The sequence below is a fragment of the Nomascus leucogenys genome, chromosome 22a (assembly GCF_006542625.1).
Source record: "Nomascus leucogenys isolate Asia chromosome 22a, Asia_NLE_v1, whole genome shotgun sequence".
NCBI classification, from domain to species: Eukaryota; Metazoa; Chordata; class Mammalia; order Primates; family Hylobatidae; genus Nomascus; species Nomascus leucogenys.
The window spans coordinates 103,877,032-103,893,045 of NC_044402.1; the positions used below are offsets into that span (position 1 = coordinate 103,877,032).

General features: G+C 39.1%; 1 protein-coding gene across 26 annotated transcripts in view; it reads left to right on the top strand.

The window, feature by feature from the left end:
• ABI2 (abl interactor 2) overlaps window positions 1-16,014 on the top strand; it is a 112,771-nt gene that overhangs the window by 77,763 nt on the left and 18,994 nt on the right. For 14 of the 26 annotated variants that reach the window (XM_030802827.1, XM_030802838.1, XM_030802828.1 and 11 more), the window contains 2 exons: window positions 6,778-6,864; window positions 12,393-12,566. In XM_030802827.1, coding sequence (XP_030658687.1) covers window positions 6,778-6,864; window positions 12,393-12,566 — 261 coding nt within the window. The remainder of the gene's footprint in view (window positions 1-6,777; window positions 6,865-12,392; window positions 12,567-16,014) is intronic. The other 12 variants (XM_030802831.1, XM_030802842.1, XM_030802843.1 and 9 more) reach the window with 1 other exon arrangement.

A 16,014-nucleotide genomic window follows, 5' to 3' on the forward strand; every position in this document is an offset into this window, starting at 1 on the left:
GGATGAAAGGATGTGATATAAAGTGCATGAAAGCCTGAGACCTTGTCAGTCTTTTATACAGTTACATCCTGGAATATTGCTCAGGAACTGTTTGTTGAATGCCAAATGAATCCCTTGTTTATTTATCCAAATCCCTTCACTGTTCTGGGTCCCTCTTGTAAATTAAATGCTGTATTTGTAGTCCATCCAGTGCAAACCATAGTGTGAATACCAGCTGCCTTAATTCATATATACTTCTCTTCTTTTATCACATTTAGTGTTTTTGGCTCTGCCATTCTTTTTAAATCATTCTGAACTTAAATTTTGACAGAACTGCCCTTTTTATACATTTGCCTTTTAAACCACATTTTCAAACTTACATTTGTTCAGGAGCACGGGATTACAGGTACCTGCCACCACACCTGGCTAATTTTTGTTTTGTTTTGTTTTGAGACAAAGTCTTGCTCTGTCACCCAGGCTGGAGTGCAGTGGTACAATCTCGGCTCACTGCAACCTCTGCCTCCCGGGTTCAAGCGATTCTTCTGCCTCAGTCTCCCAAGTAGCAGGGATTCAGGCGCCTGCCACTATGCCCAGCTAATTTTTGTATTTTTAGTAGAGACAGGGTTTCACCATATTGGCCAAGCTGGTCTTGAACTCCTGACCTCAAGTCATCCACTTACCTTGGCCTCCCAAAGTGCTGAGATTACAGGCGTGAGCCACCGCACCCGGCCTATACAGGGATATTTCATGCTTTGTTCGTGTATGCTCCAAAATAGTCCTATGAGAACCCTGTAGGTAGAATTTATTTGAAGGCTGTTTAAGCACATATTTAAATGTATTTTATAATACATACTTCAATAGTTTCTTTGTAAATCTGATTTTCAAATGCTTGAAAGTATATGTTAAAGTAAAAATATCCCCACTTTATGGAATGATTTTAATGAAAAGTATTTTTCTCACTCATGGAAGTAAGGTGAATTGGGATTGTTAGGCTTTCTGCATAATGTGTGAGTCAATTTAGTTGCGCTTTTTTGTTTTTCTGTACTCTGCTCTATTAAGTTCTGCCTTTCATCTCCAGGGATTTGATAACTGTTTAAAGTGGGTGGCCACAGCATTTTTAGTTGGTTAATCAGAGTACTTTTTGTAAACTAATTTTTTTTTTAACGAAACCATTTTCTTGGAAAAGCTCTTTTTGCAAGACTTAATGATTTGTGAATCAGTGTTCTAAGGCTGTTAGATGTACTTTTATTTTATATTCATTACAATATTATTTATGAGTCAAGTGCTGTGGCAGGTGCCTGCAGTCCCAGCTACTCAGGAGGCTGAGGCAGAAGGATTGGTTGAGCCTAGGAGATGGAAGTTTCATTGAGCCGAGATTGTGCCACTGTACTCCATCCTGGGCAACAGAGTGAGACCCTGTCTCAAAAAAAATAATTATGTAAGTCTCCTGTATTACTCCCACTGGCTCTGCAATTGTCCCTATTTTTTTCATATTTACAGTGAGAATATTTGTTGTGCTTTCTCAAGTAACCAATTCTCTGATTTAACAAAAATGATCTGAAGTGTGTGTTTTATGAGCTTTTTTTTTTTTTTTTTTTTTTTTTTTTTTTTTTTGGGTAATTGGAGTCTTGCTGTGGTTGCATGCTTCTGAGGAAGTGAGCTGACAATCTTTGGAAGGTTTCATGTGAATATAAATTCAGTGGGGTTCTGTGAGGTGTAAACCTAGCAGTGCTGTTACTATATTTGTTAATGTACAATTTGATCTGAGTTTGAAAAAGGGCACTTATAACATAGTTAAAATATGGAACACCTAGTGTCTAGTGCCAAGTCTTAGGAGCACAATAATTGTTTTTTCATGGGATTATTTCAGAAACAAGTTATTGAAAGGAACCCTTTGATCAGGGCATAACTGAAATCCCTTTGGTTCTCATTATTTCTTAATCTAATCCAATGAAATAGGAATACCAATTTATCATTCATCTTGCCAGTGGTAAGGGGGGGGGGTCATAGAAACACATAGGGCTAATTATGAGTTAACAGTCTCTACTTTAAATGTAAATATGAAGCACCTTGGTGGTCAAGAAGAATATACATATATCTACATGTGAGTATGTTTACATATACTTACATAAGCCTTGTTTGTTAAGGAATCAGTAATGTAGCATATAAGTATTGAAGCCTTTAGGAGAAAGTAGCCTGTATTTTACTGCTCATATTTTCTTAAAAGCTTTTGAAAAAATCTAGTTCATAAAGTGAATGTTGGTTCCAAGAGATGTATCTATATATAGTTCTATGAGATATAGGAGTTTCTGAATGGGTATGCTGTTTCACAAAGAGAAAGTGTCAGGCTTAATAATCCCTGAGTGGTTTTAAAAGTGACTAAAAAAATAGAAAACAATGTTGGGATGGTGCTATTCCAAAATAAAAAGCCATTTCACATATTCTCTAAATGATTTGTGAAGTTACAGCATCGCCATAAATGTCTAAAACGTCTAGAAGAATACTGATGTGATGGGGCTTTAGCAAAGTATAAATACAGAGCAGGAGCAGGAAGATTTTTTTTTTTTTCCAAAGTCTTGCTTTGTTGTCCAGGCTGGAGTGCAGTGGCACAGTCTTGGCTCACTGCAACCTCTGCCTCCTGGGTTCAAGCGATTCTCCTGCCTCAGCCTCCCGAGTAGTTGGAACTACAGGTGCATGCCACCACGCCCGGCTCTTTTTTTTTTTTTTTTAATAGAGACAAGCTTTCACCAGGTTGGCCAGGCTGGTCTCCGACTCCTGACCTCAAGTGATCCAGTTCATCTGGGGTTACAAAGGTCATCCCAAATTCTACTTTTCTCCAGGGCAAACCTTTAACAAGGTGGTCAAAATTAATTCAGATACCACATCCTTTTCTTTTTGGACCATGTAAGATCTCATCTGACTAGAATGTCTGTGAGCCAGAATATACTGTCTTTCTTGGAGTTGAGCTGAAAACAAACCATTCTAAGAGAATTTAAGCAGAATTTTGAGCAAAGAATTGTTGCAATATTCAGTTCTAATCCTAGTCATTTTGTTACTGCCTTGGCCTCCCAAAGTGCTGGGATTACAGGTGTGAGCCACCACGTCCAGCCTGAATTCACTTTTACATACCTCTTGTTCTAAGTTGGTATTCATGTTTAGAAAATACTACACTTATGCATTGTTTATTTCCTTCACTGGGAGAAAAACATAAGCATCTCAACTCTCATGGGCTATATAATATATGTATCTCCTCTAAATGTGATGTTCAGTAATGACTTTAGAAGTAGTTTTTAGAGTGCTTATTTTGTCTAATATTCTCAGAGTATTTATAAAGCTGTAAAAATAAGATGTAAAAGCTTAGTTTTACTTTTCCAAACTTTTTGAATTGGACATTTAAAATACAAGCTTCATTGATGCTTCAAAGGGCTTTATAAATAACCAGGAAGGTTGTACTTGGAAAGTCTGTACATTTCATCAGCACAGACTCATCATTTAGGTTTGGATTGCTTGGAAAGCCTTTTACTGTTTATATCTAAACATTCTTGTATATTGTGAAAATTACATAACAGAATCTAAGTTTGGAGATCTTTTGGTGGTTATTGAGAAAGAGTCTTGTCTTATGAAGAATCATTTTAGCTAAATGAAATGAAAACAAGTTTGCTTCCTGCTTTTCTTTGCCTGTTCACAAAATGACTAGGATTAGAACTGAATATTGCAACAATTCTTTCCTCAAAATTCTGCTTAAATTCACTTAAAATGGTTTGTTTTCAGCTCAACTCCAAGAAAGACACTATATTCTGGCTCACAGACATTCTTGTCAGATGAAATCTTACATGGTCCAAAAAGAAAATGATGTGGTATCTGAATTAATTTGGACCACCTTGTTAAAGGTTTGTCCTGGAGAAAAGTAGAATTTGGGATAACCCCGGACGGAACTGAATTTTTGAACGTGCCTTAGACTAGCTTTGAAAAAAGTCTTAAGTTGTTACCAAGTCATTCTTTTAAGGAAGAACTGCCATTGATCTTTCCCTGGCTGCTGGTGGACTTCTTTTTTTTTTTTTGAGATGGAGTTTTGCTCTTGTTGCCCAGACTGGAGTGCAATGGCATGATCTCGGCTCACTGCAACCTCTACCTCCTGGGTTCAAGTGATTCTCCTGGCTCAGCCTCCCGAGTAGCTGGGATTACAGGCACCTGCTACCACGCCTGGCTAATTTTTGTATTTTTAGTAGAGACGGGGTTTCACCATGTTGGCCAGGCTGATCTCAAACTCCTGACCTCAGGTGATGCGCCCCCCTCGGCCTTCCAAACTGATGGGATTACAGGCATGAGCCACCGTGCCTGGCTGCTGGTGTACTTCTTAAAACCACTATGGCTTCAGATTTTCACTTTCAGAAGTAGAAAGGAAATAAGCATATTCATCTTAAAAAAAAGAAAACAACCTCAGTCTACCCACAAAAAGACTGCTGTAGGTTAAGCACCTAATCATTCTTTTTTAGCTGAGTACCAAAAGGTCATTTTTTATATTTGTTAGAGAAACAGTGACTGAAGTGGGAAATTTCCCACTTTTCTGTTACACAGAAGGTTAGGATACATGCCAACAGAAGAGGAGCATTTCATCTTGGATGTGAACACGTGCCTTGTCTCTGCTCTTCTAGTGCCAGTTGCTGCCTGCTACTGTTTCTCAGTTTTATCTTTTTTTTCTGTGCCCCTTCTCTTTTCACTGTCTTCTGCTTACCCTTGGAAACAATATTATGAACATACCAACAGTTGTTGTAAGCCTCTGAGTGGGAAGCAGACACACAAGTCAAGGATTTACTGCCAAGAATTATGACTTTAGGGAAAAACCTAACCAAACGTGTCTTTTTAAGAAAGGTACCAATTTTTAGGGTTATACTGCTCTGTTCTTTGCATCTAGATATTCAAGATTATGTGCTTAACTCTTGTCTGTGCATTTATATGTCCTCCCTGCATCTATCCATAGCATCAATTGTAGATATTTTGCATAATCTCAACCCAAATGTATCATATCAATCTCTCTCCCTGACTTACCTGTTTACCATCCCATTTCTTTCCCACTACTACCTACCAGGCTTAACATAGTTAATGACATCTCCATCTTCGTAGTTATGAAGGTTAAAAATCTAAGAATGACCTTCAGCTTGTTGCTGTCCTTGATATGCTAGCTAAATCATTAATTGCCAAGTACTCTCTTCCCACACTTTCAATGTTCTCTCCTTTTCTAGAAACTGCTTTGATTTATTACGTGCCAGCCACTGGGTTAGGCTTTCCACATCCATTGTCTGTTTTTAATCTTTGCAGCCACTATGTGAAGTAGGTTGCATTACCTTGTTTTCATATCACATTTATGGAATAGGCCTGAAGAAGTTAATTGACTAGCTATCCAAACAGCCAGGAAAATGATGGATCAGAGATTTGAGGCTGAGTGACTTGAAAATCCAACCTCTTTCCACTAAGCACTCTTCCACCAGGCATATAAGATCCTTCCCTATTTCTATTTCTGGGTTTTTTACTTTCTCTTTGGGTATCTTTTCCTAGCCATATGGAAACATTTCTGGTCCTGTGAACTGGTTATGCTGTTTGATGCCTCTGAGCCTTCACCCTCACTTGCTTCTCTCAACTTGATTATCTTTCTCAACCTCTGTCAGCTTGGCAGCTTCCTTTCTTCAAGTCCCTGCTGAGAGGTCATTTCATTGTAGCCCTCCTCACCTCCACCACTACTTCCAGGGAATTGCTACAAATATTGTTGGGTTAAGATTATCATGTATTCTTCTGTTTCAATAGAATGTGATCTCCTTGAGAGCACAGACATGTTCATCTTTTTAGTTTTATTAGTCTTAACTGTATTTTGGAGCTAATAGAGGCATTTTCTCTTTATAAGAAAATGCATATCATACTTTGTACCCATTCTAAAGGAAACTGTAACTGTAATCTTTTTTCTTTTTTTTGCCTCTTTAGTTTCCACATATACCTGGCTTATTAGTGCATTTATATATGTTAAACATTTGTTGACAGTTTACTAGTTCTAGGCACTGTGCCAGGTGATTGAGGTGCAGGGAAATACACCTTGGGAAGGAGAGTGGAATGATGTGATTAAGGCCTGCACTTTTCTATACCATCAGGGAGGAAATGTACCAATGAGTTGGGATTATGAAAAATTGTAATGACATAGCACCTGATTCCCAGAGGACAGTTTTGATACTGTTTTCCTAGCAGGTGTTTGCCACTTACTTAGTAGGAAGTCAGTAAGTATTTGTCTAATTAATGAATGAAGAACCAATTTACTTGCCTACAATTAGAGTAATAAAAAGTATACATTTAGAGTGTTGGGATGTAATATTTTTTTCTCTCTGTATTGACAAACATTTAAACTTGTAACCTTCCAAGGTAAAATTCAGAAAACAACATCATGGTAATCTGCAGAAATGCTTTCCTTGAGAAGGCATGATGTTATGATATGAAAAAAGATCAATTATATGTTATATATATATAAAATATATGATTATGTTATATATATAAAACATGATTGTTATATATATATTTAACATATCTGTGTATAATAAATGCCTCCTGTTGTGATTTTCAAAAACTTACTAAAAATTCCCCCAGTACTTCATGTGTTAATGAGTTGTCCCTCAACAGGGGATCCTTGAGATCACTGATAAAATGTTTGTGAATAGTAGTTTCCCTCGTTTATGTGTTTATTTTATTGTATTATCCTTTCCTTTTAATGTAACTCGCCCTTATCCCTTATCCTCCACACCTTTTTTGTTTTTGCAGTATCTCTTGCTCCTCCTCCTCCCTCCATCCTACAGGTAACTCCTCAGTTACCTTTAATGGGATTTGTGGCCAGAGTCCAAGAAAATAGTAAGTTTATGTCTTCTTTATGCTGTAGATCAGATTATAGGCATAAAATGTCATTTATATGTGATTGACTGGATAGTCATTCATTTGCTGATACTTCAACATTTCAATATTATGAACAAGTCACTGTCTGGCTAGTGGAGATAAAATAGAGAAATTTTCTACTTTTAAATAACTAGTAGTAAAGACATAAGACAAATACATATAAAATAAGGCACATATAAGAAAAGAAAGATCACATCCTACTGAGGAGGTATCTTTAATCACTAGATATCCCGTCTTTTTCTCTGGGTTGCTCAAATAAGTGGTAGTCTAGTTTCTTATCGCTGGAGTTTTACGGGTATTATAGGTGGTCTGAGAATCTTCCTCCAGTTTTGTGATTCCAGGTATCAGAAGGGCCTTTTATGGTAGGGCTCAGAGGACCACGCTGCCAGTCTGTCTCCCGAGAAGCCTCATAGGTTGGCAATGAATTTCCCTTGGCCTGTTCAGGTAACTAATTTTGTTGATACCTTGAGTCTTCTTGGGAAGCATTAAGGGAGCTCAGGAGACTGATGACAAATCAGGAGGCCTGTATCAACATTCAGTGAGGAATTCCTGTCACAGAGACCAGTGAACATAGACTGTATGACGGACAAATCATCTTCTTATGGGCAGTCTTTGTGAGGGCCACATCACAATAATAAGGTTACATGATTTGCATGAATCTGAACTAGGAGAATGATATTGAAGATCTCATGTCATCAGACCAAAGTAGTCCAGTGTATATATCTCATAACAAGGATGGATGACTTCACTGGTGGGGTAGAAATATTTGCAATCTCTGGCTTAGGATTCCTGCTTATTTGGAAATGGGCACTGCCAATACTAGAATGTAAGCTCTATAAGAGCAAGGAGTTTTGCCTGTTTTGCTTGCTAGCTGTTTCCCCAGCACTTGGAAAAGCATCTGACATATAGCAGGCACTTTTGGTCCCCCCTTTTTTCTGCTTCTGTAGCTGACTAAATGCCCCCCTTTTATCAGCACATTCTTCTAGATGTGGTTGTATTTTTACTAATAATTCAGTCTTACTGGCCTAAGGGCTCAGTGTCTTTCAGGTGCCTTTGCATCTCTATTTGCTAATTTCTGAAAATAGTCTATTTTACTTACTTTTGTTTGTTGGAAGGTACTCCATGAACACCTGTAATGTTTACCACACTGTGACTTCGTAAGATGTTTTGTTGAGATTAAGAGCTGTTTTCACATATAATTAGGTTGATTTCGTATGTTTTAAATTATGCTATTGGGGCCCCCTCTTCTTTAGCTTGGGTGTGACCCACACTGGCTTGAGGAGAAAACTGCCTCTCAGCAAGATTCAACTATTAATAGTTCAGCATGTGCCAAGCACAGCCATAGTGTGATCCTCTGCCAGGCTTGTGAGGTCAAGTGTGGGATACAAGGTCACTGTTCCCAGGTTTTAAAAAATGTCTGCTGCATCCAAACAGGGTAAGTACCAAGTAGAAAAGGATTTAATTACAGTACCAGAATTGAAGGACTTTCCAATGCTGGTTCCATTCTGCATACTCCATACAAGGTGGAAAGTCTAAGTAAATGTCATTACAGTAAAAGAATTTTCTTCCATCACAAATCCAGTTATACAGTTTAATCACAATGATTAATGATGGTAGTCACTTGAATAATACCCTGGGAGTTTTTTCTGTTTTTACTGTTGTGATGAGCATACACCTTAGAGAATTCTGCCAATCATTTGCTACTGCATGTTCTGTGAGATATTGTCATTCATTCTGAACAAAAGTGGTTCTGAGCAGCTTCTAGAGTAAAGGCCAGATTTTGAAACTGACATTGAAGACTAATCCATTAATGAAACACAAATGTTTGTATAGCAACTAAGTGGTTATTTTCTCAGCAAAAAATTAGACTTGAAAGTTGAATAGGATTTAAAGCAGGATGTCATTGGTTTTCGCCAGTCACCAGTGAAAGCTGCAAACTTTGTAGAAACAGCAAAATGTTTCATGAACCAAACCTAAGAAGTACTGTTTTAATTTAATAGTAAAGTGCATGAATATCACTTTAAGACTTAGAGATGTCTTAAGTAGATGACTGCAAAACATTATTATAGCAGCACTACCTGTATTTTAAAAAGTCATTCCCTAATTTAGCCACCCTATCACAGTTGATTGCCTTTTGGATTAGTCTTTTTCATCTTTTCCTACAATTGTATACGTTTCTCATGTACACAATGTACAAAAAAATTGTGTTTGAGGTGTGCTGTGAACTAATTTTACAGACGTGGCAAGACTTAGACATTCAAATAATGTTTAAGTCTTTAAACTTTAAAACATTCACCTTGGAAAGATACATACATTTCTTTTGGTATATCTTCAAAGATATTTCTTTGGAATTATCTTCAAAGCTTTCCAGGTATATTATTTTGAAGATATTCTGTGATAGCAAATACTCACTCTGCATTAAGTTTGATGTTTGGAAGAAGTCTGGAATAATTTGGAACCAGTTATAGTGACCCAGTTATGCTGGAGTAAGAAGTACAGCTATGACCCTGTTATTCCCCTTAAAATCTTTCTGTGGCTCCCCATGGCTCTTTGGATAGAGTCCAAACTGCTGTAAGGCCCTTCCTGCCTCATCCTCTTCAGCTTTCTCATGTCTCTGGCTACTGAACTTTGGGCAGTTCTTTGAAAGTTTCTTGCTTTCTTACCTTTGTACTTGTATTGTCCTTGTTTTTTTTTTTTTTTTTTTTTTTTTTTCAGACAGTCTTACTCTGTCACCCAGGCTGGAGTACAGTGGTGCGATCTTGGCTTACTGCCACTTTCCCCTCCTGGGTTCAAGTGATTCTCATGCCTCAGCCTTGCGAGTAGCTGGGAATACAGGCGTGCACCACCACATGCGGCTAATTTTTGTATTTTTAGTAGAGACGGGGTTTTGCCATATTGGCCAGGCTGGGCTTGAACTCCTGAGCTCAAATGATCCGCCTGCCTCAGCCTCCCAAAGTGCTGGGATTACAGGCATTAGCCTCCCCGCCTGGCCTTGTTTTGTTCTTTGTATCTGACATGAAATATTGATCCCTATGCCATCCTACCCTCCCCCCTTCCTCCCCATTAACTCTTACTCTTCCTTCAGGTTTCAGGAAGCCTTTCCTGACCCACATAACAAGTGTGGTTTATGCTGTGTGCTCCTATAGTATCTTAAAACACACACTACACTCAATTGTAAATGAAGGTTTGGTCGTTCATGTCTTCATGACTTTTGCCTACTGCCCTTTTCTCAATGCTGAGCATAATATCCAGCCATATTATTTAATGTTTGTTGAATAAATACTAATGAAGCATGACTTGAAGGTTTTTAAATTTATCTCATCCCATAGTAGTGTAGCTTTTAAGATAATAGGCATTGGAGTTCAGGTGCTTTTTGTCGGAATACTTACTTGCTGTCGGAATACTTAATCTTGGAAAGCCAGTCTCCACATCTATAAAATGAAAAATACCACCTCCTAATATAAAGATGAAATGAAATAATGCATTACAAAGGACTAGCTGAGTAATTGGAACATTTTAAGTCAAAAGTGGTAGCTTATTAAACTGGCAGTTACAAGAAAAGTAAAAATGACCAATGGCAGCATCTTTGAGTAATTTTGTAGTGTCATTTCTCAAGGTTATTGTTTTGAAAGTTCCTTTGGATCTGTGGTTCTGTGCAGTTGTTTAAAGTCAGTCTTTTTATCTTACAAATGGAAATAGGCTAAATTGCTCTTTCTCACCCAAGTATATGGTAAATCACATATCTATATCTTTTGTTTATTAATAAAAACTATTAGGATGAAAGACATTCTATTTAATGACTGAAGTTTTAAAGTTTATAAAGTAGATCAGTATTCTATACTGGGGCACAGCAGATGGGAAGAATACTGATATGACAACATGGTGTTGATGTTGCTGCTCCCACCAGGCATCAGCAATCTTCGAAAATCCATTTAATTCACTGGGCGCGGTGGCTCAAGCCTGTAATCCCAGCACTTTGGGAGGCCGAGGTGGGCAGATCACAAGGTCAGGAGATCGAGACCATCCTGGCTAACACGGTGAAACCCCGTCTCTACTAAAAATACAAAAAATTAGCCGGGCGTGTTGGTGGGTGCGTTGGCGGGCGCCTGTAGTCCCAGCTACTCGGGAGGCTGAGGCAGGAGAATGGCGTGAACCCGGGAGGCGGAGCTTGCAGTGAGCCGAGATCGCGCCACTGCACTCAAGCCTGGGGGACAGAGAAAGACTCTGTTTCAAAAAAAAAAAAAAAAATCCATTTAATTCAATTGGTAGGCTTAGATTAAAAAATACTAAATAAATTGGATTGCTCAGAGAATCACATGGGAATATACTGGTACCTCATAAATAAGAATTAGTGTTGTTCATTAAACCTGGGGAGCTGATAAACAGGTTTATTCATTTCATTCTGTTCAGCTGTGCTCAAGTATGTACCAACCATTTTGAAAGCTTAAGGTAGCTGAGTTTGAAGATAATCTTTTTGATGTTACTATATATTGGTATGCAAGCTGTGGAAGCACATCTCCATGGGAGATATTTTAAATTACTCTGATAGTACACTTGGACATTTAGCCTGAAGAAATTCTGAATTATAGTCTGAATTAGAAGAAATTCTATAAGTAAACAAACATCTTCATAGATGAAGTAACCCGTTTGTTGATGATTTTTTTCCTCTTGAATTTGGTAAAATGCTATTTTAGAAAAATTCATTAAGAGGAAAGCAGTGGGTTATTAAAATTTTACTATTCCCTGGACTCATTTAAGTGAAAAAATATTTTAAGAATTTGTGATATATGGTTTTCAGTGTATTTCTGATAACTTATCCTTGAATACAGTGTAAAGCTCCGCTGTATTGTACTGCTCTCTGGTTTTTTGATTTTATTTTATTTTTTTTTGCGTTATTGTTTTTGAGACGCAGTCTTGCTCTATGGCCCAGGCTGGAGTGGCATGATCTCGACTCACTGCAACCTCCACCTCCCCGGTTCAAGCAATTCTCATGCCTTGGCCTCCTGAGTAGCTGGGATTACGGGCGCCCAGGACCATGTGCGACTAATTTTTGTATTTTTAGTAGAGACAGGGTTTCACCATGTTGCCCAGGCTGGTCTCAAACTTCTGACCTCAGGTGATCCGCCCGCCTCGGCCTCCCAAAGTGCTAGGATTACAGGCGCGAGCCACCACTCCTGGCCATACTGATCTCTTTGGAAAGAGGATTTGTGTTAGTATAAACAGGTTCCAGAGGCTCAGTTAATAATTATTTTGTCTAAACTTTATTCAGTGTCCATTAGCATTAATCCAAGTGCAAGAGAGGGAGAACGTCATACTTGGAGCTCTAGAACATTATAGTTGGTGGGAAGACTTCCCTTGCTCATTCATTTTCTGAAGGAATATTACATTTATTTTCAAGTCTAGGTTTATATTCCATGAACCCTTGGATAGGAAATACTGAACTTTGCATAACATACAGTTTTGTTGTCAGCCTGATACGTTCTTAGTTTCAGATACACCACCTCCACCGCCACCTGTGGAAGAACCAGTCTTTGATGAGTCTCCCCCACCTCCTCCTCCCCCAGAAGATTACGAAGAGGAGGAAGCTGCTGTGGTTGAGTATAGTGATCCTTATGCTGAAGAGGACCCACCGTGGGCTCCACGTTCTTACTTGGAAAAGGGTAAGTTTCAGAAGGATATCTGGATAGATGGGAAGAAACCTCTACATAGAAATGAAATTTGCTGGTACTGAAGAGAATCTTGTTTATTTTTTACTAAGTGAAGTTTTATTTATTTGTATTTGTGCATTTTTACTGAGTTTACAAGGTTCATGATTTTGAAAGTTACACTAGTAAAATTCTGTGAATATTTGATTTTAAAAAACTGATGGTTATCTATATTGTTCCTATTGAACATGCTTTTTATGAATGGTTTCTATCAGTGTTTTTCTGTTTCCTTTGGCCTCAGGAAGATTATTTTTCCACATTATTATTCGTATCTCCATGCTTTAGAACATTACTTTGTGTCACCTTATAATCAGATACTTCAGTTTAAATGTCTCCACATGAAACTTTCTTCCACAGAATAATGGTTTCTCAGTTTCTTTGCCAAGTAATATTGGGCATTTCTTTTAGTGAAAAGCTTCTTTGATATTAGCTAATTATGATGTAGCACTTTGGGATACAAGCTTTCAAATCCATCAAGACTAATCAGCTCAGAAAAAAATGTGTGCTGTCTGGAACGAAATTTTCTTTTAAGAAAATCAAAGCTACTAACCCACTGAGTCTCAAAGCTGGCTACACATTAGAATCATTTGGAGAGCTTTTATAAAAAAATAATAGGCTTCCACTTTTGGCCAAGAGAGAGCAACAGTAATCAGGTTTACCCTCCCTCCTAAAACAGGAATTTTAAAACCCCACAAAATAATGGTTTTCAGACATTGAACAACAGGCACTGGAGAGAAGGAAATAAATTTTTTTCCCTTATGTAGCTACTATAAATGCCACACGTGATCAAGAAGGTAAAGGAAAACATGAACATGAGAGAGATGTGGAATATATCTTTAAAAAGAGAAAGAGAAACATAATATTTCTGGAGACGAAAAACACATGCTGCAGAAGAAAGCATTAGCAACCTTGGTGCCATGACAGTAGAAACTGTCCAAAATAAGGCACAGAGAAGAAAGTGGAAAAAAAGGCAAAAAGGAAAACAGAGCAACAGATAATGTGAAACAAGATCAGATAGTCTTTATGTATGTGTAATTGGAGTCTGCAGGAGATGTGAGAGGAAAAAGAGTTGAAACAATCATAGACAAAATATTTCCACATTTGATGAAAACTATATTAGTTGTGTATTGCTGCCTAACAAGTTATTCCAAAAATTTAGTGGCTTAAACAAAACATCCATTATCTCCCAGTTTCTGTGCGTGGCTCAGCTGGGCCCTCTGGTTCAGGGACTCTTCACACGGCTGCAATCAAGGTATCAACTGAGGCTGCAGTGATCTCAGGGCTTGACTGAGGGAGGCTGCTTTCAGGCTCACTCATGGTTATTGGCAGGATTTAGTTCCTTGTGGGTTGTTGGCCTGAGGGCCTCGGCTTCTTCATTGGCTGTTGGCCAGAGGCTGCCCACAATTCTGGACCACATAGGCTTCTCCGTAGGGCAGCTCACAACATGGCAGCTAACTTCATTAGAATGAACAAGCAAGAAGCGCCAGAAAGAGAATGCAAGCAAGACACTAGTCCTTTTTTTACCTTAAGCCAGAAGTGATGATCTGTCATTTTTGCCATTTTCTGTTCATTAAAGCAAGTTAATAGGATTAGTCAACACTGAAGGGGTAGGGATTACCTAAAGGCATGAATACTATGAGGCAGAAATCATTGGGAGCTGTTTTAGAAGTTGTCTCCCACAAAACTATAAACTCACAGATCCAAGAAGTTCAATAAACCCCAAAAAGAGGAAAAGAAAATCTTGCCAAGTCACATCATAATCAATTTGCTAAAAACCAGTACCTTAGAAAATCTTAAAGATAATCAGAGGAAAAATGACATATTATGTACAGAGGAACAAAGATAAGAATGACTGCATGGTTCTCATCAAAAAGCTGTTAAGTCAGAGAATTGAGCAAAATCTTTAAAGTAATGAAGGAAAATGTCAACCCAGTGTCCTTTACTTAGCAAAAATATCCTTCCTAAATTAAAGATTTTTTTTTTTTGAGATGGAGTTTTGCTCTTGTTGCCCAGCCTGGAGTGCAATGGCGTGATCTCAGCTCACAGCAACCTCCACCTCCCAGGTTCACGCCATTCTTCTGCCTCAGCCTCCCGAGTAGCTGGGACTACCGGCGCCCGCCACCACACCCCGCTAATTTTTTTGTATTTTTAGTAGAGACATGGTTTCACGGTGGTCTTGATCTCCTGACCTCGTGATCTGCCCGCCTCGGCCTCCCAAAGTGCTGGGATTACAGGCGTGAGCCACGAGGCGGAGTCTCGCTCTGTCGCCCAGGCTGGAGTGCAGTGGTGCGATCCTGGCTCACTGCAAGCTCAGACTCCTGGGTTCACGGCATTCTCCTGCCTCAGCCTCCCGAGTAGCTGGGACTACAGGCGCCTGCCACCACGCCCGGCTAATTTTCTGTATTTTTTTTGGTAGAGACGGGGTTTCACCGTGTTAGCCAGGATGGTCTCAATCTCCTGACCTCGTGATCCACCCACCTCTGCCTCCCGAAGTGCTGGGGTTACAGGCGTGAGCCTACTGCGCCCAGCCTGTGCTTTGTATTTTATGTGGATTGCGTTGTTTAATATAAGAATGCTTTGGGCTGTAATCCTAGCACTTTGGGAGGCTGAGGCAGGCCGAACACCTGAGGTTGGGAGTTGGAGACCAGCCTGACCAACATGGAGAAACCCCGTCTCTACTAAAAGTACAAAATTAGCTGGGCATGGTGACGCATGCCTGTAATCCCAGCTACTCGGGAGGCTGAGGCAGGAGAATCACTTGAACCCCAGAGGCGGAGGTTGCGGAGAGCTGAGATCACACCATTGCACTCTAGCCTGGGCAACAAGAGTGAAACTCCATCTTCAAAAAAAACATGCTTTGAAATGTTAGCTCTATTATAATTCCCATTATATAGTTGAATAAAAAGAAGCCTAGGAAAGTTAAGTATGTACTGTAAACTATAATAGTTAAGTGTTAGAATTGGAATTTGACTGGGTAGTATAACTCTAGACCCCACTCTCTTAACCGTTGTCCTAAATGTGAGCTCTGGCATCTGGAAGACCTAGGATTGAGTCTTGGCTTTACAGTTTATGAGCATTAAGTCCTCCCTGGAAAACTTCTTTTTTACTGCCCATTTTGTATCTCTTAACTTTTGTAAAGCCATCTATTCTTTTGTTCCTCTGGCTCAGCGATACAGCTTTTAGCTAGAAATATAAATGATATATAGGAATTGTCAGATAACATTTCTGTCTTCACAAAACTGTGACAGTCCCTTTTTTTTTTTGAGACGGAGTCTTGCTCTGTTGCCCAGGCTGGAGTGCAGTGGCACGATCTCTGCTCATTGCAAGCTCCACCTCCCGGGTTCACGCCGTTCTCCTGCCTCAGCCTCCCGAGTAGCTGGGACTACAGGTGCCCACCACCACA